Source organism: Equus asinus, chromosome 2 (assembly GCF_041296235.1).
Source record: "Equus asinus isolate D_3611 breed Donkey chromosome 2, EquAss-T2T_v2, whole genome shotgun sequence".
Classification (NCBI taxonomy): Eukaryota; Metazoa; Chordata; class Mammalia; order Perissodactyla; family Equidae; genus Equus; species Equus asinus.
In genome coordinates, this window is record NC_091791.1 from 63224571 (window position 1) to 63248584 (window position 24014).

Sequence of the window (24014 nt, forward strand, 5' to 3'; positions counted from 1 at the left end):
GCATAAGTGTAAATTCCTTCCATTGCTGTGAGCTTCTTGAGGGTCTCATGAGTCAGAGAGAAGGAAAAACAAACTGCAGGCAATGCAGCGCTGCCTCCCAGCAGTGGCACTATGTGATCTGCAGTGTTGGTGCCCATCATCCCTGAAAACCTGCTTGAGGTTTCCTGTTGGAGTTTTGTTTGCAGTTTTTTCTCCCCATCACCCAGGAAAGGATCACTTCCTGTCAGGTGTTTGTAGCTTTCCTGCTTTGTAGCCTTTGCTAGCTCAGTATGGAGGTGTTTGCTGTGAAAGTCCAGTGGGCTCAGTGTACGCATGCTCGACAGGGCTCGTTGCCATGCCGCCCCCTCCTCTGGTCCCCATGGGCCCCGGGACTCTTCCGTGGCAGTGTCAGCACAGACTGCAGACTGTGTCCCAGTGAGTGTCCCAGGAGACAGCCACTTAACATGGAGGGGGTAGCAGGTGCCGAAAGTTTTATGCCTGAATGCTCTCCACAGACCCCAAGTTGCCTGATAGTTGCAGTGGCCTATCTTGTTTAGGCTCAGGCCCTGATAAGGTGTATCTGTACTGCCTCAGGGTGTGAAAACATGAACAGCTGTGTCAAATATGTTTTGGGAGGATTCTGGCTGCTTCCTCTTAGCCCAGAGTAGAGATTGTGGGAAGAGAAGACAGAACAAAGAAATACATTTGCTTCCTGGGTAAGGTTGCTCATCATAGTGGGGGACATAAGGTAGGGAGGGCACATACCACCTTCTGACCACTTTGGTTGTACAGAAATCTTTCTGCTAGGCTGAGCAGGTGCTTTCTGTCCCCAGCTGTGGAGTTCAGCTAAGAACCAGTGAGGGGCTGGGGAATTTCACAGTCACTGCAGGGGACTTTTAATTGTGGGATCTCATGGACAAAAGGGGGATAGTTTCATATCCACGACACTATGGTTCTCTCCCTGCGCAAGAGTACAGAGCTGAGACCTCCAGCCGACTGAGTAAATTTCTCAGCGTGTGCCAAGCTCTTAGGAGGCAGGTGACGGATGTGCCAATTATCTGTGGTCTGAGGTTTGGGCACCCTTTGTACTCTGGCAACAGAGAGCTCTTCTCCATATTTACAGGGCATGGTGTGGGCTGGATTCGGCACAGTGGCCATCACTGTTAGCATTCCTGACACGCTGCTCTTGAAAGCCTCTGTGTGCAGCCGGATGACGTGTCGACAGTGGTTTCACTGTAAGATTTTGTGGTGCTCATTTGCATTCAGTCAAATCCTTTGCACTTAAACATGAATTAAAGAGACAGATAAGTCAAAGGCTTCAGCAAAACCTAAAGTTAAATATATGCCTATTTTTTATAATGGCATTCAGATTAAAACCGTCAAAATGCTGTAGTTGTACCCCGCTAGGGTCAGCTTGGATTCCTTATTCTATATTTCTGCATTATTTACAGTGATTTTGAGAGGCAGGAAAATGCATCGGAGGCATTGATTTCTCCTTCTAACAAAAAATCCAAAATTGAGAAAATTCTTGAGAATGCAGCCATTTTGGAAATGTAGATAAAGAAGAAAAATGCTGAAGATTTGGATGGTTTACAGAGCAGCATGATTTTGTAATTGCTGCCACCTACTGTATGTGGTTGATGTTTGTTTAAATTTAGGAAGTTCATGAAGGTGAGGTGTTGAAATAGATAATTAGAGCAAGGTAGACATCATTAGTTTATAGCATTTCTTCTCTACTCCATAAGTGGCTCTTAACTACTGAGACAGCCGCCAGCTTTCGTTCATTACCTTCAAGTGGATTTAAAGTTTTTCTCATTTTGAAGTTCCTCTGCCAAAGAACTTTCACAGTAATGCTGCAGAATGCATGTTCAAAAGCTTACCATGCGCCGGGATTTTCTGGGTATACACGAAACAGTTTGTTTTAAAGAGGTTGTTTTGTTTTGTTTTAATTTGTACGAGCAACATATTCTAGGATTGGATTATACATTAATTTCCATGAAAATAGAGCTAGTGGAGCTGATATGAGTTGCAGCAGTTGACTTAAAAGACATTCTTTTTTTAGTCCTAAAATAAAGCTTCGGATTAGCTCGCTGGTTAAATGTAATAAGCAATATGGAATCTGAGTCAACAGAGGCCCTTCTCTTTTATTAAGACCCAGCTGTCAAAGGGTCATTAGGTCCTTCCTGCGGAAAACAACTTACTTGTTAATGTTTGCGGTGGTCCCTGGACAGGATATCTGAGTAAATGCCTGACATGTAGTTTTTGAAAGAATCTAAAGCTGGTGGGGGACTTGGATGCTGAGACTTATCAGAAGTTATGTCTTCAACCTTAGTTTTGTTAAATATGCAACAGTGTATGTTTGGGATGCTGCTGTCACTAGTGACAAGAATTGACTTATAATGCCACTATAAAACATTCAGAAGCATACACTTCATCGATGTCAAATCACCGTCACTGGGAAGAGACTACATGCATAAAATGAATGCACTTCTCCGATGTGATGTTTTTATCTTGTTGCTACTTACATTATTTCAAGAGTCCCCTGTTCCAGTCTGAAAACATGACGGTGAGGTCGACTTTTGCTTTTTCCGCCTAGGCTATTTGCTTTCTAGAAGAGAAGGCCAAGCAGGGTCTCCTGAAAAGCCACTCTCTGACCTGGGCCGTCTGTCCTACCTGGCCTATTGGAAGAGCGTCATCTTAGAATACCTCTACCACCACCACGAGAGGCACATCAGCATCAAGGCGATCAGCAGAGCTACAGGCATGTGCCCACACGACATCGCCACCACTCTGCAGCACCTCCACATGATTGACAAGAGGGACGGCAGGTGAGTACCCTGGGCGACCCTGGCTGCCTCTCAAGCATCTTTATCAGAAAAGGCCCCTGGAGTTAGGCAGATTTTTCCACTTAAAGATAAGAGGTTCCCCAACAGTATTATCAAAACCTTTCTCCTGAAAAGAAAACAGGAAATGACACTTCTTTGTTAATCAAATTTCAATTTGCTATATGCCTTTTCATTGATGAGCTTTCTGATTTTTTCCAACCCAGGTAATGTTAGTGCTAGCATATGTCAGTATGTGAAGGTGAAATGAAATTCCACCTTTTGATTGCACTTTGTTCTGCCTCATCACATTACAGATTTGTCATCATTAGAAGAGAAAAGTTGATATTGGGCCACATGGAAAAGCTGAAAACTTGCTCCCGGACCAATGAACTTGATCCAGAGAGTCTGAGGTGGACCCCAATTTTAATTTCTAATGCTGCAGTTTCTGAAGAAGAGCGAGAAGCTGAAAAAGAGGTAATGATTGGCTTCATCAGCTTAAGTTGTGTAACTTCAATCTTGTAGCATTCTTAAGCTGAGAAAGTCATTAACATCATTGTCAAAAGCTTGGTTATAGAGAGCGAGCTTGTGAAATGATATGGCACTAATTTATCCTAACTGAGGTTGCATGATAAGACATGATAATTTTATTGAATTGAGTATGAAAAATGAAACATTTATCATTGATCATAAAGCAGCGTTTTCACTACTGACAGCATGTAATCAGATCAAATTTGGTGCCGAGCTCCAAGGCTGCAATGTCAATCGATTCTTTGTGTTTATGAACTTGCTTAAAGTGCTCTGTGCCAGTGAGCGTGTAATGTAGTGATAAAGGACTCAAATCAATTTGCTGCATCATTAATACTGCTAAATATCCCTTGAAACCCAATCTTCTTTGATTTGTTATCCTAACTGATGCAAAAGAGTCCTGAGATGACGCAGGTGGAATGTTGCTTGGCTGGCTAACTGCCCTGATCAGAAATGACTTAGAGATCCTTTGCCTTTGATCCTTAGAGACTCTGGCTGCATAACTGTCCTCTCACTGGCCATTTTTACCCTCCCTCCTTAGGCTGAGCGGCTAATGGAACAAGCTAGCTGCTGGGAAAAGGAGGAGCAAGAAATCTTGTCATCTAGAGCCAACAGTAGGCAATCACCTGCAAAAGTACAATCGAAAAATAAATATTTGCATTCCCCGGAGAGCCGGCCAGTGGCAGGGGAGCGAGGGCAGCTGATGGAGCTGTCTAAAGAGAGCAGTGAAGAGGAGGAGGAGGAGGAGGAGGAGGAGGAGGAGGAGGAGGAGGAGGAAGAGGAAGAAGAGGAGGAGGAGGAAGAAGAGGAAGAAGAAAATATTCAAAGCTCTCCTCCAAGATTAACTAAACCACAATCAGTTGCCATAAAGAGAAAGGTATGTGTCTGTTTAGACTTTCAGTCTGAGTCAGTTTCAGTCAAATCTTATTTGTCTTTGCAAACATTCTTAGATCTATTAGTATTTGTTTCACTCTCTATTCTTTAGATGTAGTTTATTTGTATCCAGTCCTACTGATCATATATCGTTATTGTTTATCTTACAGTCATGATTGTGTTTACTTTTTGAGGTTTGTTAGTGCTGTGACAGGAAACCTGGAATAGGCCAGCTTTCTAGTCTAGGAGTTACTGCCACCTGCTGGTTTGTGGGACTAGAGTAAATCAGGCTATGGGAACAGAAAAGGGCCCTGGAGAACACTTAAACCACCCTTCACCGAATTTTAATGAAAACACCAAGGCCTAGAGAGGCTAGGAGACTTGTCCAAGGTCTCACAACTCGTTAGATATGAAGCAAGAACCAGATGAGTGCTCACACTCTACGCCTGGTGCTCCTGATGCTATTTCTTTTTCTTGTTCTTTGCATAGAATTGTTAGAAGGTATTTTAGGTCCTTCATTTTGAAGCTGTTATTTTGCATTTGTGGCCACGTACACATTACTGAAGTGTCTTCATGGCTTAGTAGATACACCCTGTGCAGAAGGTAAAAAATTGATTTTGTCTTTAGATAAGTGCTCAACCCAGATCTAATATCTTTCTCTTCAGTATCTGTCTGTGACAGAGAGGGGCCAGATATTGTTAGTATTGACAAGACTACTAGAGAAACACAAGTTAAGGCTCAGCCCCAAAGCTATCCTGTGTGGTGTCTGTCAAAGAATCTGCCGTTCCACCTTTCAGATGGTACGCATTCTTCTAAGCCTGGCAGTCTTCTAGTGGAAGGGCAGCTGTGGGGAGCTGGTAGAATGAACCATCCCATAAAGTGGACTTTGGGTTTATGAATAATGTTTTGATTTCTTACAAGGAAAGTACATTCATGAATTATATATAACAAAAGAAATTTGTTTTAAAAACATCAGAAACCAGAATCATCCAAGGCATGATATATACTGCCATCATATAAATGGACTCAATCTAAAGAAAACCAGTTCTTTATATTGTCTATACTCATGTTTGAGAAAATTCTAGTGCACTAGGGAGGACAGGCCAACTGGGGGGATTGATAACCATAAACATTAAATTACAGAATATGATTAGCAGGCTAATATGTGTACTTCATTGAACAGTCAAAGAGTTAAAAACATGAGACAGGGCCAGCCCGTGGCTGAGTGGTTAAGCCCAGGGTTTCACCAGTTCAGATCCTGGGCGTGGACATGGCACCGCTCATCAGGCCACGCTGAGGCGGCGTCCCACATGCCATGACCAGAGGCACTCACAACTAGAAGCAACAACTATGTAATGGGGGGCTTTGGGAAGAAGAAAGAAAATTGAAAAAGATTGGCAAGAGTTGTTAGCTCAGGTGCCAATCTTAAAAAAAAAAAAATGAGAAAATGAGACACAATAATTCTTGGATACAGTTTACTTAGAGTTTGAGTTTTAACCAATTATGTTGAACCTTCTTTACAATGTATTTTCCATAATTTTTTGGCCCTATTATTGACATTACATTTTAGCAGCAAATCTACCTATTATTCCTGCATCTGAATTTTGTATCATTAGATACTTTTTGGTTGGGAAAAAATACTTTATAATTGCAATTATGGAGAGTCATTGGTGCCAACCTTAAGTGCAATTAAAAGAAAAATTTTTTTTAAGATTGGCACCTGAGCTAACAACTCTTGCCAATCTTTTTTTTTTTTTTCCTGCTTTTTCTCCCTAAATGCCCCCAGTACATAGTTATATATTTTAGTTGTGGGTCCTTCTAGTTGTGGCATGTGGGATGCCACCTCAGCGTGGCCTGACGAGCGGTGCCATGTCCACACCAGGGATCTGAACGGGCAAAACCCTGGTGCGCCGAAGCAGAGTGTGCAAACTTAACCACTCGGCCACGGGGCTGGCCCCAGAAAAAAATTTTTTACATCTTATATAGGTAAAACATTTCACATGTCTTTTAATTTTTTAGATGCTTTCTCTATTAAAATATTTTGTAAAATTATCAGCTACTGGCATCCCTGCAGCCACCAATACTGGACTCTGTTAACATTTTAAACAGTAAAGTAATCCTTTCTTCCAGTACCTTTTTCTCTTCCCTTTTCATTGTTCCTGAGGTCCTGTGAAATGGGGGACAAGTAGGCTCGTCTTGTGTACCATCGTATTTCCTATAGTGCTTTGCATGTGGTACATGCTTCTTGAACAGTTATCAAGTATTAAATGAGTGACCCAGTGGCTGGTTAATTATTGTATCACTTATAGAAACATTGGTGTCCTTGATAACTTAATAGCTATGGTGTACATGATATTGATGCCAGCAAGTGCCAATGGAAAATGTGTGTTAGAAAAGCAAACCTTAGCTTTTAAAATGTACAGTTAAGCTGCTAGGATGTTCCCTCTCAAAGCATCTGCTTGAGTAAACAACTGTTTTATTTGGAAAACACTTGCCTGTGTAGTTGAAGCCCAAGTGAGATGTTAAACATCAAATGGAAGGTTAAGTACAAAGGCATTACAGAAGTCTTTACATGTCAGATTCTCAGGCACGCGTTCAGTACATGTTTGCTGCATGTCGACTTCAACCATTTAATTTCTCATGAGCTCTTATGTATTATGTTTGGAATTAATTTCAGAGGCCTTTTGTACTAAAGAAGAAAAGAGGTCGTAAACGCAGGAGGATCAACAGCAGTGTAACAACTGAGACCATTTCTGAAACGACAGAAGTACTGAATGAGCCCTTTGACAACTCAGATGAAGAGAGGCCAATGCCACAGCTGGAACCTACCTGTGAGATTGAAGTGGAGGAAGATGGCGAGAAGCCCCCCCTGAGAAAAGCATTCCAACATCAGCCTGGGAAGAAAAGACAAACAGGGGAAGAGGAAGGAAAAGACAATCGTTGCTTTAAGAATTCTGACCCTTGTAGAAGTAAGTGGAAGAATTATAAAAATCCTACCTTTGTGAATATCTGTATATTACTGCCAAGAGGCAGGCACCTGGAGTTATATCCAAAGGCATCTCTGAGGTTGTGCCAACCCACCACGAATAAGTGCTCATATATCCTTTCTCATTCATAAAACGTTCTATACCTTCTTCCTGGAATTGGATTTTATGTTAAACAATTTCTAAGGCCAGAACATTCCTCTAGGTGGGTTTATCTTACTTTCCAGAAAGTGGCTTATCCTCGAAAATTTTGAAGTCTCTCAATAAGGAACACACTGCATTTCCTTGATTTTAAAATGTACTTTTTTTCACATTTAATATTTTTGAAATCAAGGTATATATTATTATCAGTGTCAACACTGAATGCAACTGTTTCTTTTTTTTCCTGAAAAACAAATATTAGTAAATTGATGGTGCATCTTATAATCAGTGGTGTCTTAGGCTATATTATTATAGAGAATCCTCTAAACTTACCCACACCCCCACACCATCACTGTTAGCTTTGATAGTATAGGATAATATAGAAATCAGAAAACTGTCCTTTCTTGTAAATTATTCTTTTACAGTTGCTATTGGCAGGGACACCTCACCCCATCCTCTAAAAAAATACTAAACACCAGTGCATCGTCTTTGATGCCCTGTTTAAAAGCAACCATCCCTTGCCTGTTGGTCTGGGAAGTCGTGCTCCCAGCTGAATCATAAGGAAATGTGGGACAGGCTTCCTACTCTACTGCTGAAATTCAAAACTTTACTTTATTCCCATCTAGGGTACAGCCTATCTCATTTCCCTGGGAACCACAGGTTATCACTCTTGCTTTTGAAAAGCCACAATTTTAAGAACTTGAGCAAGCATCTACCTGTATTTCTGAATTAATAAGAATACTATTGCTGCATACAGTATTTTGCTGAGGGAATGACATCTTACCCTGGGTTTAGAGAAACCAAGCCTTGTTCTTTAGTTTCTTTAAACAAAGAAACATACAAACAACAACAACAAACTGCAGCAAGAGATCATTTTTTTGTGAAAATTGAGCCTTATTTCCACTTCTTAGCTGTCTTCTCGGGAGCCTATAAATGAATCATCACTGCCTTCGTTCTCCACTTTGTGCCATTTGCCCTTAAAGATTATAAATGGCCGTATTACATTTGATTCCTTTCAGGATCTTCTTCTTTCTTAAAAAATAATTATCAGGAAACTCATCTTCTGTTTAGAGAGGTGTTGCTACAGAAGCTGATAGGTCCAGTAGCATATGAAATCCAGGGGCATTTGCATGGCTATTCCCTGCCTATGTGAAGAGAAATGAAACCATTCGAACATCTTGAGATGTTTGTTAACTGAGTACTGTACTTTGTGCTTCTGAAGGAATCAGTCCACATCACGTATCTGTTCTTTTCAGCTAGCCAGTTTGAGTGTAATACTTGCAGGTAAGTTCATCTCTAACCCTTTATTACATAAATGAGCTAAGAGCGTACCCTGCTTTGACTGATTGCATTGGAAATCATTGCATTCTGGCAAAAGAGATCTCTGTTCCACACTGATTATTAGATCTTGTTTTTGTTCTCCAAAATAGTGTTTCTAATAAGGATATTTCTCTTTGTAAAGCTTTTTCTTTAAATTGACCCCATCAAGAGATCAGTATGATCTTTAATTTTCTAAAGATCCTAAGAAGACTTGGATATTTTATATTTATATTTATGCATATATTTGTTTGCTTGTATTTATATAAATATATTTATATATTTATATTCATATGTGCAGACAGGTACAGTAGATATAAGATGAGCTGAATTAAAATGAACTTGACAATTATGGTTTACTTCTTATTTACTTTAATATTCAAACCATACATTTGAGCAGCAAATTGATCCAAAATACAATGTGGACAGAATTAGTGATAAAAAGAGTAGCTGTATTTTAAATGTTCAATAATTTCATGGTAAATACATTATAGTTTGTGTCATGTAAAAATGATGATCCTGTAGTAGACTGCAGATACATTTGTATTTTGGGTATTTAGTTATTTAATTCGTTTGTTTCGGAGGAACACAGGTTATTTTTATGCCAGAGAGGACATTCAAGTCAAAGTAAATAATGTCATCTGAGATCATTTAAATACAGAAAATGTCCACAAACAGAAGTTCACTTTCTCAGGATAAATATGCAAGTTAGATTTCTATTCATTTCCTCAGTGCTGTGATGATTTGGATATGAGCTAGCATTAACCCTGTTTCCCTGTATTTTCTAATGTATAAAAGTTCAAATGGATTTTTTTCCATTGTGGAATTCCAGGCTTTTGCATCAGAGAATGTCTTATTTGTTAAACTCAAATCAACTTATTATAGTTGCCTTTATCCATGTGCTTCCTATAAAAAGTACAGCTTTCTTTTAAGCGTGTGCGTGTGTAGCATGTGTTATTTTCCTAGGCCTAGGTTATTTACTCAGTTTATACCACAATATTATTCTATATTACTTTTAATTCTGTCTTTACCATCAACTCTTAAAATGCTAAATTGAAAGCAGTGTTTGCTAATTAATTTAGAAGAATGAATTCAAGTTGTTCATGGTTATGCTTTCTAAGACTTTGTTTTCTTCCTCCCCTCTCTGTCTGTCTCCTCACTAAGACAATATGGATGATGATGCTAATAACTTGAAAGAAGGCAGTAGAGACAATCCTGAACCTCTAAAGTGCAAACAAGTATGGCCAAAAGGAACAAAGCATGGTCTATCTAAGTGGAGACCAAACAAAGAGAGGAAGACTGGATTTAAACTAAACTTGTACACCCCGCCAGAAACACCCATGGAACCTGATGACCAGGTAACAGTGGAAGAACAGAAGGAGACTCCAGAGGACAAAACCAGCCCTACTTCCACCAGGATTGAGGAGGAGGTTGAGGAAGCTGTGGAACCCCTGCTGCCTCGGGATGAAAACAGAAGGGAAGAAACATGTGCACCTATAAGTCCAAATAAATCACCAGGTGAAAAGCCAGAAGACGATCTAATCAAACCTGAAGAGGAAGAGGAGGAGGAGGAGGAAGAAGAAGAAGAGGAAGAGGAGGAGGAAGAAGAAGGAAACGTAGAAAAAGATCCTGGTGGTGCTAAAAGTCAGGAAAAAGAGGAACCAGGAGTCTGCATGGACAAAGAAGACTCTGTCCGTTTGGATGATCATGAAGAGGAGGAGGAAGAGGATGAAGAACCATCTCACAACGAGGGTCATGATGCAGATGATGAAGATGATAGTCATATGGAGTCTGCGGAAGCAGAGAAGAAAGAACACCCAAGAGAAGCCTTCAAAGAAGTACTGGAAAACCAGGAGGCTTTTTTAGACCTTAGTGTCCAGCCTAGTCATTCAAACCCAGAGGTCTTAATGGACTGTGGCGTTGATCTTGCAGCTTCTTGTAACAGTGAACCTAAGGAGCTTGCTGGAGACACTGAAACGGCACCTGAATCTGATGAGGAACCCCCAGAAGAACAGGCACAGAAGCAGGACCAAAAGAACAGGGAAGAAGTGGATTCTGAGTTCAAAGAGGGAAATACAGCAACCATGGAAATCGACTCTGAGACAGTCCAGGCAGTTCAGTCTTTGACCCAGGAGAACAGTGAACAGGACGATACCTTTCAGGATTGTGCCGAGACTCAAGAGGCCTGTAGAAGCCTACAGAACTACACCCATGCAGACCAAAGTCCACAAATCGCTGCCACGCTGGATGATTGCCAACAGTCAGACCACAGTAGCCCGGTTTCATCTGTCCATTCCCATCCTGGCCAGTCAGTACGTTCTGTCAACAGCCCAAGTGTTCCTGCCCTAGAAAATAGCTATGCCCAAATTAGCCCAGATCAAAGTGCCATCTCAGTGCCATCTTTGCAGAACATGGAAACCAGTCCAATGATGGATGTCCCGTCAGTTTCAGATCATTCACAGCAAGTCGTAGACAGTGGATTTAGTGACCTGGGAAGTATTGAGAGCACAACTGAGAACTACGAAAACCCTAGCAGCTATGATTCCACTATGGGTGGCAGCATTTGTGGAAATGGCTCTTCACAGAACAGCTGCTCTTATAGCAACCTCACCTCTAGCAATCTGACACAGAGCAGCTGCGCTGTCACCCAGCAGATGTCCAACATCAGTGGGAGCTGCAGCATGCTGCAACAAACCAGCATCAGTTCTCCCCCCACCTGCAACGTCAAGTCTCCTCAAGGCTGTGTGGTGGAGCGGCCTCCGAGCAGCAGCCAGCAGCTGGCTCCGTGTAGCATGGCTGCTAACTTCACCCCGCCGATGCAGCTGGCTGAGATCCCTGAGACTGGCAATGCCAATATTGGCTTATATGAACGGATGGGTCAAAGTGACTTTGGGGCTGGGCATTACCCACAGCCATCAGCCACCTTCAGCCTTGCCAAACTACAGCAGTTAACTAATACACTTATTGATCATTCATTGCCTTACAGCCATTCCGCTGCTGTAACTTCCTATGCAAACAGTGCCTCTTTGTCCACACCATTAAGTAACACAGGGCTTGTTCAGCTTTCCCAGTCTCCACACTCTGTCCCTGGGGGACCCCAAGCACAAGCTACCATGACCCCACCCCCCAACCTGACTCCTCCTCCAATGAATCTGCCACCGCCTCTTTTGCAACGAAACATGGCTGCATCAAATATTGGTATCTCCCACAGCCAAAGACTGCAAACCCAGATTGCCAGCAAGGGCCACGTCTCCATGAGAACCAAATCGGCATCTCTGTCACCAGCCGCTGCCACCCATCAGTCGCAAATCTATGGGCGCTCCCAGACCGTAGCCATGCAGGGTCCTGCACGGACTTTAACAATGCAAAGAGGCATGAACATGAGTGTGAACCTGATGCCCGCCCCAGCCTACAATGTCAACTCTGTCAACATGAACATGAACACTCTCAATGCCATGAATGGGTACAGCATGTCCCAGCCAATGATGAACAGTGGCTACCACAGCAATCATGGCTACATGAATCAAACGCCCCAATACCCTATGCAGATGCAGATGGGCATGATGGGAACCCAGCCATATGCCCAGCAGCCAATGCAGACCCCGCCCCATGGTAACATGATGTACACGGCCCCTGGGCATCACGGCTACATGAACACAGGCATGTCCAAACAATCTCTCAATGGGTCCTACATGAGAAGGTAGGCAACCTGGGCAGTCACAAAACCCCTGGGCATCACTCTTGGATTGATCTGCACAAATACCTTCGAAGAGTACGATTTCAAAACCAGCAATTGGTGTGAATGCAAAAACATTTGTTGGCACCATTTATTTAAAAAAAAAAAAAAGCTGTATGCAGCAGAAAGCCTTATACAAGTTGTTTTTCTTTTTTTCCTTTTTCTTTTTTGGTACTTTTGTTTCTGTTACTTTTATATGAAATTCTCTGCAAAGGAAGGCCTCTCTGGACTACAATTTGGAGGCAGCCACTTGTCGTGCCTGCTTCCGTTAAACAATGTGGATATCAAGCCCCACCCCCCAAATTATCTGTTTTAATACTGAACCTAGAGCTTTTTTTCTTCCCTGTCCACTCCATGTAAATGCCTTTAGCATTTCAGTTATTGTATATTTTGTTTAAGGTGACACTTCAGCATGCCGCTAATGTCTTTGTTAGTGACAGTGCATTTTGTAGTACTGTACAAGTGTTGTGCTAACGGTAAGCCATTTCTTAAGTTTTTTGCCTTGATTAGGGTGCCCTAATTTGAGGGTTTAAAAAAAACTATATTTTTGTTAATTATAAAACTGTAAAGAGCTATAAAAGCTATTCCCGTTTGGTTAGTCAAAAGGGTTTTATTGCTAAATGTTTGGTGTAAAGTTGAGACCCTTTTCCATTTTGGTGACAGATTTCTTTGGGGAAAAAAGGCAGCTTTCTGTTTTATAAATGCAGACTTCTGTTTATTGAATGAAGCATATCTCAGTGTTTATCTGTCAGGTTTTGAAACATTTCATATATGTCCAAATACTTGGCAGGATTTAAAAAAAATAGTGAATTTGGTGTAAAGTTGCTATTTTATGGAAATGCCTCTAACTTTACATTTTCATTCCATCTGTAGATTTTTCTATCTTTATAAAATATTGGAGTTATTTTTTAAGGAAAAATAGAGAAGTAGCTTGTGAATAGCTCAAACTAAGCTTACAAATCGCATGTAAAAAAGCAAAAAAGTTATTTGTGTCTGTTTATATTGCTTCCTTTTTGTAGCCTTTGTACCTGTACAGGGTGACTGCAAGGGCCAAGGAGGAGAGGCGAGATCCTTGTATAAAATAGGAGCCAGCGACACTCTTGTATTTATCTGTTCTCTTTTTAGTCAGTCACTTCAAAAAAAAACAAAACAAAACAAAAAAAAAGCTGTACATTTTAACATAAAATAAATTATGATGAGCCATTTTTAGCCTCTTGTGTCCTGTCATATTATGATTGATAGAGAATGACCAATTGAACTGTATCATGTGTCACATCTCAGAACACATACACATTTTGGGAAAATAAATTATTTAGTGTAAATTGGAGTTATGAGGTTTTCTGATTTGTTTTGACTTTGGGGGAGAGGGTTGGCAATAAATAAGAGTAATATCTTATAAAACCATCACATATACCAAATACCTATTTAATAAATTAATTTATAATGGATTTTAATGCTTTTCATGAAAGTTTATTTTATGCTAGTGCATACCTTCTGTATGCCAATCATTGTCTTTAAAATAAAGTGAATTTGTTTTTTTCTTTTTGACTTTGATCTTCATTTGCAAAGGGATCCTGCACAGATATCCATTTGCCTCATTTGTTCAGTCTGTAGAAACTCCCCTCCGGGCCTAGTGCAGCAGTAGCAAATTTCATTTTTATAAACATTAATACAAAAAAGCACCCAATTTGGGGTTGTATGTTTGAAAAATCATTTTCTTAAAAAAGGTGTGCAAGTTTTGCTCTGTTGTGAATGAGTGATTGGATGTGTTCTTTAGAATCTAAAGTTTAGACCAAAAAGAAAAATGTCAGTGTTCACAAACATGGAATTCAGAGAAAGTTCTGACTGTTAAAACATTTGATTATTCCAGTGACAAGCCTAGAAATGAATGTTTGACTTGGCACCCATGTGAAACTGGCCCGTTAAGCTATCAGTTTCTAAACGTGGGTGCTCACAATTCGCCAGAGCAGCTGGTCACTACTTTCAAACTCTTGGAGGAAGAGCATTGCTTTTCCACCAGTGGTTCAACACAAAAAATCAGATGTTGTACTGATCATAGACACAAGCTTTTGAGGAGACAGAATAGAACTCTGAAGAGGCAGAATGGAGCATAGACCCCGGAGTCACAGGCCCCAACAGAGGGCCCACAGTGATGGTTCGCCTTGTGCCCTCACCCTTAGTATTTTTTTCTCTCACAGTTAGGAAGAGTAACTTCTTTAGTGTCAAGATGTTATCTTTTAGTCCCTTCCTTCCACAACTGCACAGTCAGTGGGGGAAAATCTGTAGTGGCTGAGGGAGGGCTTCGAAGAAGACGCTTCTCCAAGGCCTGTCCTCAAAAAGGGGAGAAGAGAACCTTTACGTTGCTGTGCTGGTAGGAAAGGAAGCTTCTAACCTCCCTTCAGAGTGAGAGGCAATGGTTTGCTGCTTGTTTGAAGCACCGCTGCATCGGTCCAGGAGCAGCCAAGGAGCTTAGCAGCCCAGGGGGTCCACACATCAGGGAAGAGGCTGCCCGAGCCTGGGAGGTGAGGTGGGGTCCTGCTAACAAGCTGATTGGAAGATACGCAGAACCTCCCACTGGCCTCACCTTGAAACGTTCAAATATTTGGTCTCTTTCCTCTTGTGTTAAGATTCTTTGGGGACTGAGATGCCCCTCTGTGTTCCGTTTTGGCAGTAGCTTGATAACCACACCCTACGGTCAGTGTGATACCGGGACTCCACCCCCACACCCTGACTGCCCCGCAGTCCTCCAGGGAGTTTGTGGATAAGGCACTACCCCAGACCTGCTAGACCAGAATCTCAGAACAGTACTGGCAACTCCTTGTGTTTCACAGGCTCCCTAAGGACTGCAGCGTAGCCAGGTACCAGCACAGCATTCATTGACAGAACAGAAAGGCTTAGCATATGAGAGAAATTTGCTGAGCTGAGGTGGCCTCAGAACAGCCCGCACGGTCTCCTCACCTGCTGTCACTAGAGAAATCAATTCAGACCTAAATGGGACACTGAGGGTCCTGGAAAACAGGAGCTGGATTCATCAGAACTGAAATGTGGTCGCCATAAGGTTGAGGTTCATTAACCGGCCACATCTTTTAAACCCAGTACCATGTTCTTTCATTTATAAAAGTCTTAACAAGTGGTTGTCAGTTGCCAACCTTTACTTTTTAATAGCTCAAGTGGGGCCTTCCCAGGTGTGAAGGCATCGACCTTCCTCACCCACATTCTATTTTTAAAATAATGACTTGCAATATTGCTGCAAAGCTTTCATAAACAGTCCTCCCACATGTTCCACACACCAACCCTGTGCAGGAAATGGGGCAGTTGTATCCAATTTAAGATGAGGCGTTGAGGCTCAAAGAAGCTAATTTATTGCCCAAACTCAGCTAAAATTTGAGGTGCAACAAACCCAATTTTTTCCAAATCACAGCTCTTTTTCCTAGAACACGACTCTGTGAAAAGGCTTGTCATCTCTGATTAGCTTATGAATATGTGATGCTCTAAGAACTGTTAGGTGCTATATAAATACAGGGTACTTCGTGGTCACAAGCAATCGGTGGTCTACAGTCAGTCTTACTAAGAGTACAAGTACTGTCACATGATGAAACAGTCCCTTCGATTTCTTTGTATCCAGGCTTCCATAATTCCACAGTCCTGGTCTTCCTTCTCCCTTCTCTGTCCGCTTTCCTGGATCTCCCCCTGACACCCAAGCACTCAGGCCTGGGTGCTTCCTCTCTATTTTCTCTCATTATCTCATCCAGTATGATGGCTTCAGATTCCACCTCTAGATGGATAACACCCAGAATTATTACCTCCAGCTGTGAACATTCCTCTGACCTCTCACTGGATTCAAGGTCAAATGACATGGGACACCTTTTGTACGTCTAACAGCCATGACGTAACTGGTGATCTGCAGCCCCCTCCCCCCATTTCTGCCATGGTCAACTGCATCTCAGGATTAAGGCACCACCAAGAAACTGAATTGATACCTTTCATTTCTCCCTCCCCTCTCAGCAGGTTCTGTCAATTCTCCAGGATAATTCTAAAATAATCCTGAATACTAGTCCCCTGGTGCTTCGTGCAGGCTGTCGTCCTCTTCCCTGTCAATAGCTCCGACAGCCTTCTAGCTGCCCTTCTTGCCTCCCTACAATCCATTCTCCATTCTTCAGCAAGAGTGACTTTTTCTTTCGAGAGTGATCATAAAGCATAGATCCTACCATTCCCCTGCTTAAAACCCTTCAGTGGTCTTTCTTTGCACTTGAAATAAAATCTAGTCTCTCTACCCTGTCTCCTTGCACTTCCTCCTCCCCCACGAGCTGCAGCTTCACTGATGGGCAGTTCCTCAAACACACCACCTCAGTGTGTTTCCTCAAAAACATACCTCTTGCCACGTCAGGGCCTTCTCCTGTGCTGTTCCTCGGCCTAGAATGTTCCCGCCCCATTTGGAAGACGAGTTCCTTCACGTCTCAGCTCAGCTCATCTCCTTAGAGAGGTGTTCTTCAACCATCCCGTGTAAAGTGGATTTTTTCCCCATCCTGCCCCCAATTGTTCTCCACCCCAGTACCTGTTTCCCTCATTGCACTTTATCACAGCATGCATTTTTGTTTTTGACATTTGGCTTCCTAAACCAGTTTTTGGCATGTAATAGATTCTCAATCAATATTTGTTGACCAAATTAATATTTTACTTCTGAAGACTTGAAACACTTTTGCAAAAACTTCTGTTCCTCCTTTCTCCTACCTGTGGTTCCCAGGAGTCATCTTGAAGAGACCAGACCTCCAACTTTAAAGTTTTCTGCTTCTGCTGTCCTCAGCAGGACTCATAACCCCACCGAGAGGTGAGAGCATGTAGGAAGGCGGAGGGACACCCAAGAGAACGTCAGCAGTGGACCTCTAGATGTTCCATCCTGCCCACATATGGATTCACCTAAATGTAAATATTTCATTATGATATAGAAAATGTAATATTTCCTTAAAATGGAAATACTGATTTCTCTTTGGACAAGGAATAGATGAGACCTAGAAGATGAATGAGTGTCAAGGGGGTTATCGGGATCCTGTGATGGGAAGGTCTAGCTAGGGGCCACTATGACCCGAGAGTCCCTTTCCGAAGAGCCTGTGTCTGGCTCCCCTCACACCCAAATCTGTGTCATTATGAGGGCCCGATTTCTCTTGAGCCAACATGACTGTCCCAGAGCAGACCCTGTGCAGTCCCAGAAAGCCAGGCCCAGCCATAGGGGCCCAGGCCACAAGTTCTTCCTCCGGCACAAAAACAGGGAAGCCTGGCAAAGGTTACAAGATGCCTCTTGGGTGGCTTTACAGCTGCTGAGCCTCTGGACATTATCCTCCCTCCATCAAGAACTTCCCCTTTCATTCTGTGAAAACCACAACCAAAGTAGAGGAATGGGCCCTTTTTCTTATTTTTCCAACAGGCCTTTATCATACTCTTTTTGCTTTCTTCAGGTGGTTTTGGTTTCTGGTCCTTCCCTGCTGGCATCTCCATCAGCATCTCTTTTTCGGTTCTGTATGGCTTACTGTTCCTGGTTCTAGAAGCCATCTCTGCCTCTTGGTGCCTGCGGCTGTTTTCTCCTCAAGAATGAGATCACACAGTCATGGCGACTGGCTTAGCTCATGGGTAGGAGAACTCCACACCTGAGCTCACCTGGCTGCCTCATTCTCCCATTCTAGAGCAAACACATTTGCGAATACTTTCTGGTGTGACTGAAAACTAGCCCGTGTTGCTTTGACTAGAATCACAATGAAAGGAGCTTCCCCAAGTTCCAGTCCCCTAAAGAGTGTCTCCTCCCTCTTTTTCTCAAAATTGTAGTCAAATTCTTGTCCAAATTTACCACAATTTAGTGAATTTTTCTGAGTAGTGTCAGCTCTGCTAAAATTCTAAAGAGCCCTGGCTCCCTGAGGAAATGGAGGAGCCCAAAGCAGAGGCCTCTGTATAAGGACTCAGGACCCCCATTCCCCACTTCTACCAAATGAGTCACTCTCCACAGTTTCCAGAGAGCAGCACCTATAGGTTGGCCCAAGCCCGGGGATTCCATCGAAAGAGGATGCAGGAGAAGGTAAGGAAATGAAGATGTCCCAGAAAAGGGATTCACTGAGAAGCTGTGCAAACTCTCCTGTAACACAGCTCTCCCAGGCACTTTTCTGTGGTTAGAAAATAAATGTATATTTTAAAATTATTTTTTAAGAATCTGACTTTCAGACAAAGCCAAACATTTAATTACAACACAATGCTTACACATTTTTAAATCCTTTTCTGCTTCCATCTTATACAGAAAAAAAAAAAAAAAAATACAGGTGCCTTTGTGCAGAACCATGTGCTCATTTACAACCAGTTCTGGCTGGGAAGCCTGTCTGACCCATTTTGCTGGGAAGCCAAGTACTGGCCTTCTCCAAGGGACAGCTTTCAATCTTCCCTGTTCATCAGCACACACCTGGGAAGTTTGAGCTTGTTTGGAAGAAGTCAAGCTTTAGTTTCACTGTCCCTTCTCCATGACAAACGAAGTCACAGGCCAGAGCTATTTCAGCCTTCCCTCTGCATTCCCAGTGTCTCTGCTGTCTCCCTGTGGGACCCTACAGCTCCTTCTCACTGGCCTTCTCACTGTTGTCGCTGCTCTGGGCCTGTCGCCTCTGCTGCACCAGCTGTTTGTCCAGTTCCCGGAGCTGCTTCAGAAAGCCCCGGTTGGGTAGGACACAGCGGTTCTTCGCCACTTGTTGAATGGCGTCCACCAGGGTCATGTTCCTATGGATCATCAGATAGGCCAGGACCAGGGTCGCCGACCGGCTGCGGCCCATGACGCAGTGAACCAGGATCTTATCTGAAATGGAACAGGGAGAAGAGGCAGCAAACTGTACTGGTAGTCATTGCTTTCTTCACCACCATTCACTCTCAGGGGGAAGAAAGCCAACATCCCTTAAGAATATCCTTGATGTAGCAGTAAAAATTAATTTTATCAAATTTCAGCCCTTGGTTACACTTCTTAATATTCTGTGTGCTAAAAAGGGATGTACACAGAAAGCACTTTGGCTGCGTCCCAAAGTACAGTTGTTCTCTCAAGGAAAAGCACATCGGAGATTGAGCTGTAAGCTGAATTAGCCACTGTTTCATGAAACATCATTTTTGCTTGAAAGAATGACTGATAGAAAAACCATGGTAATTCAAACTTGGGTATTTGTCAGAGTTTTTCTCAAAAGTGAAAAAAGGTAGCTTGTTACATCAAAGAAAACCACTGACCGTATTTGTTGCCAGTGATAAAATGCAAACTTTCAAGCAAAAATTAGAATTTTGGAAAACTTGTATCTATCACCATGAGGTGGACAGTTTCCCAATACTTTTAAGATTTTCTGTTAAGATTGGTGGTGATATTTACAAATGTGTTTTTTTGATACGTACAATGGAAATGGTCAGCATTTGGAGGATCTACATAACTCAGTAAACCAATATTTTCTAAATGACCAATGCGGGATAGTAAAAAATCATGCATGGGTAAAAAATCCATTCAAAGTGCAAGACAGACCAATGAATTTTTATGTGACAGAGTATAAATTTTATTGATATGGCTATAGATTCCACATCACAACCAGCCTTTAAGAAGCCATCACTTGGGGCCGGCCCAGTGGCATAGCGATTAAGTTTTTGCACTCTCCTACGGCGGCCTGGGGTTCCCGAGTTTGGATGCTGGGAGTCTGGGCATGAACGTACATACTGCTCATCAGGCCATGCTGTGGTGGCGTCCCACATAGAAGAACTAGAATGACTTACAACTAGGATATACAGCTATGTACTGGCACTTTGGGGAGAAAAAAAAAAAAAAGAGGAAGATTGGCAACAGATGTTAGCTCAGGGCCAATCTTCCTCACCAAAAAACATACCTTAAACAAACAAAAAAAGAAGCTATCACTTGTCCAGTTTTGGTGTAGTATCAAAGAATATTCACAATTATCTGAAAGGCTATGAAAATATCCCTCCCTTCTCCAACTACATATCTGAGTGTTCCTGGGTTTTCTTAATATACTGTGACCAAAACAATATATCACAGCAGACTCAACGCAGAAGCTGCTGATGAGAATCCAGCTGGATTCTAATAAGCTTAACCTTGAAGAGATTTGCAAAAATGTAAAATGATGCCACTCTTCTCCCTAACTTTATTTTGGAAAATAAAGTTTTCATAAAAATACTATATTATGTTAATATGCAATGGGTCTATTATTTTTAAATGAATGAATATTTTTACATTTTTCAGTTTTTATCTCTAAAAGGGTATTGATAGATATAACTTACATAAACAAAAGCTCTTTGAGGTCTTCAATAATTCTTAAGAGTGTAAAAGTTTTCTGAGACCAAAAAGTTTGAGAACAAGAGATCTAGAAGAATCTCCACAAGAAAAAAAAACCTCCTTTGGCCACTACCGTGGGGACACCTGGGCCCAGATGAGATGTCGTTATGCGATGGAGTTTCCCTGATCCTTCTGTCCTGCATTTGGTGGTGTTCTAGAGCGCACACAGTGCATCAACGCACTTCATCTCATTTCATCCTTAATACAACCTTAAGGGTTTCATTATCATCATCCCTGCTTTACAGATGGCAAAAAGGTTCAGAGAGGTGAAATGACTTGCCAGAGGTCACCCTGAAAGCTGGTGCCATCACTAGAAATAGTTGAAAGCAACTTGTTATTGAGGCTCTACTCTGGCCACTGGCCACTGTGCTCTGGGGACAGAGAAAGTAAGAGATTAGCCTCTCTACCTGTCCCCACCACTGCCATCCCAGTGGCCACCCTCTCCTGTGGTTCTGGGATCCCTCCACTGGGGTTGAGCTGGTTGGGACAGCTTGAGCTGTGTGACTCCAATGCTGTCCCTGTTCCTGAGTCTTAGGCCTGAGGCCTGGAAGGATGACCAAGGAGACACTCATGGACATCACTGGGTTTATGGAGCAGAGTATGAGAACAGCTTGGAAAAAACAGCTTGGAACAGCTTCTGAATGGATGTGACTCCCCTGTGTCCCTCTCACCTCTGCCCCCTCATCTTCCTCACAGGACATGCCCAGGACAGTGGTGATGGTCAGCAGCAGAGGCAGCACGAGAAATCAAGAGGCCGCGAACCCCAGGCACCAGGATTCTCTCTCTCCACCCTGGCCTGGCTGGAGAGGCCTGCGCACCCTGCCCAATCGTAAAGATCCACTGAAGGCCTCGCCACACGCACTGTGCTGGCGCAGAGAGGTGCCCCATAAGGAACGATTAATTTTGTCACAATTCATTCTCACGAATCTCCACAGGCTAACCAGGCGGCCCTTCAATCCCCTCTGCATGTTGCTGAGTTACAAGAGTGTGGCTGCACCACCTCTGCCTTGTGCACCTTGGCCAGAAAGGAGGGCAGGCAGCAGGGCCAGCTTCTTTATTGTGAGTCAGGTTTGGAGGAGGCTAGCCCCAGCTATCACCCGGCAGGACCGTGCTTCTGGAGTGGAATGTCTACCTCTGTCTGGCATTCTAATCCCCACAGACTGTTCCAGAGGCTGCTGGCCGCCTGCCAGCTCTGCTGATAACTAAAAGCGTTTCTTCCTCTCCTGGCAAAAAGGGTAATTCTTTCTGTCATGACTAAATGTTTGAAACAAATGAAACCTGTAGTTCATTAAGACTTTTGGGAGCCTGAAGTCTGTTAAGTGGGAGGATGGGGAAGTGAGAGGGAAGCGAAAGAGAGAGAGATGGGGTGGGAGAGAAAGGGGGAAAGTAGTGGGAAGTGGTCAGCTCCAGCAGGAGCTGCCGAAGCTAAATTTTGTTTATATGACGGCTGCATTAACGAGCTATGTGCTCTTGCTGGGTCTCCCTAGGGTGAAGGGCATGTCCCCAGACTCTCAGGGCGCTTCTCCCTCTTTGCTCTGTGGCTCTGCTGAGCAGCACCCTTTGGGGCCCAGCATCAGGTGGTGAGAAACTGCTCTTAGGAGAGTTGAGAAGAAAAAGCAAGGAAGGCTGCATTTGGCCGGTTCCCAGCATGTCTCACACCAGAGAAACTAGGAGGCCCTCTGCGAGTTAGACACGGGCCAAGGCCAGGGCCCTGAGTGAAGACAGCATTGTCAGGGTTGGAACTTTCTGGATCAGTGGCTTCCAAACTTTTTTGTGTGATCCCTAAAAACACAACATAAAATTCACAGCTAACACGTACGTAGCCTCATCTCACCCCCATATCTTCCGAGTATGTTTTTACATATTTTATCATAGGCAATCCTCACAATGCCCCAAAGAGGTAGACAAAATTATTATCCCCATTTTGCAGAGGAGGTAGCTAAAGTGCAGAAAGGTGACTTGTCCTGTCCAAGTAGCACAGCTAGGAAGTGGCAGAACTGTGACTCAAGCCCAGGCCACCTGACACCAGAGTTGGAGCTCTGAAATGCTCTGTGGTATCACAAGTGTGCGTGTGTCAGACAAAAATTTCACAAAATACTATGTACTTTTACGATGTGCATGCATGCTGATGTCTTCTATTCTTTCCAAATATATTCAATTAAAAAAAATTTTCTTAAAGAAATACTGGTCACATCCACTAAATTGATTTTATGAGCCAATCATAGGCCACAATCAATCTTGGACAAATGGTGATTTCGGTTAAATATTTCCCCTTTGGCCTTTACCAAAAAGTGAATTCCCATAATCTGATGAAGAAAACCCAAATCCAGAATCTCTACTGCACCTCAATGGCATATTTTCACTGGTGACAAGAAGGTAGACCTCTGTCACTCAAATCAGACATACAGGCCAAGCCTATTACCCCAGCCCCACCCCTAGGCCCCGCCAGGTGTGTGCTGTCTAAGCAGTGCCTTCGTTGCTTTTGGGGGATGCCCTTTGCCCGTCTCTCACTCACTACCTTGGAACTTGCCTTCCTCAGCAGCACTCAAAGGCAGAGTTCATACTCCTCCCAATACAGTTCTGGGCATGTGGAAGTCCTCAGAAAAAGGGTGCATGGTATGTTTTGAACTGCCAGGGGACAGACCTTTGTGTGCTGCAGTGGGGCAGGAGACCCTTAAAATACCCTGAAAATCTGGTCTGGTTAAAGCTTAGAAGCACCAGAGAATCAACCTCCTGCTCAAAAGCAGACTTCATTTATTTATTCCTACCTACCTTGTCCATAATAGATTTTAAGATGGCTTCAAAAGCAGGCTATGGACTGTTTGAGAAAAAGAATGAAAGGAGAGTGGTGATACTAAAATCTGATCTTTAGAGCCTCATGGAATCTGCCTGGGGCTTTCCTAGAAGACTTCATTAAATTAAAACCACACTAATTCGCCTCTGAGTATGCCATGTCAGGAGCAGTTAAGGCTGTCCAAATGGGGTTCCCATAGCAGTAGTTTGTAAGTACTTCTTTTTCTGATGAAGAACGACAAATTCAGTTGTTTCAGATGCTATAACCAGCTGGAATGCCTCACCTTCCATGATATTTGGTGACCTCTTATACAGCAAAGTCACCAGATGCTCAAAATAAGGTCAAAGGACTCTTCTGTGAGGCCTGAGTGACAGAAGGAACTCCCACTGGCCTCTGATTAGCTCTGTGACCCTGGGCACTTCACTTGCCTTCTCTGGGCCTCTATTTCCCCAGCTCTCAGGGCAGGACACTGGACTAGATTATCTCTAACATTTCTCAA

The 24014-nt window shown here is 42.9% G+C and overlaps 2 protein-coding genes across 17 annotated transcripts in view; one reads left to right on the plus strand and one right to left on the minus strand.

Annotated features, from left to right (window-relative positions):
- KAT6B (lysine acetyltransferase 6B) overlaps positions 1–13921 on the plus strand; it is a 193285-nt gene extending 179364 nt beyond the window's left edge. For all 14 annotated transcript variants that reach the window (XM_070490727.1, XM_070490773.1, XM_044757489.2 and 11 more), the window contains 5 exons: positions 2576–2807; positions 3119–3278; positions 3871–4206; positions 6880–7171; positions 9809–13921. In XM_070490727.1, coding sequence (XP_070346828.1) covers positions 2576–2807; positions 3119–3278; positions 3871–4206; positions 6880–7171; positions 9809–12348 — 3560 coding nt within the window. In that variant the 3' untranslated portion in view covers positions 12349–13921. The remainder of the gene's footprint in view (positions 1–2575; positions 2808–3118; positions 3279–3870; positions 4207–6879; positions 7172–9808) is intronic.
- A 1798-nt stretch (positions 13922–15719) lies between these two features.
- Positions 15720–24014, minus strand: part of DUSP29 (dual specificity phosphatase 29) — a 56134-nt gene continuing 47839 nt past the window's right edge. For all 3 annotated transcript variants that reach the window (XM_070490883.1, XM_014860637.3, XM_044757515.2), the window contains one exon: positions 15720–19203. In XM_070490883.1, the coding sequence (XP_070346984.1) occupies positions 18959–19203 (245 nt within the window). In that variant the 3' untranslated portion in view covers positions 15720–18958. The remainder of the gene's footprint in view (positions 19204–24014) is intronic.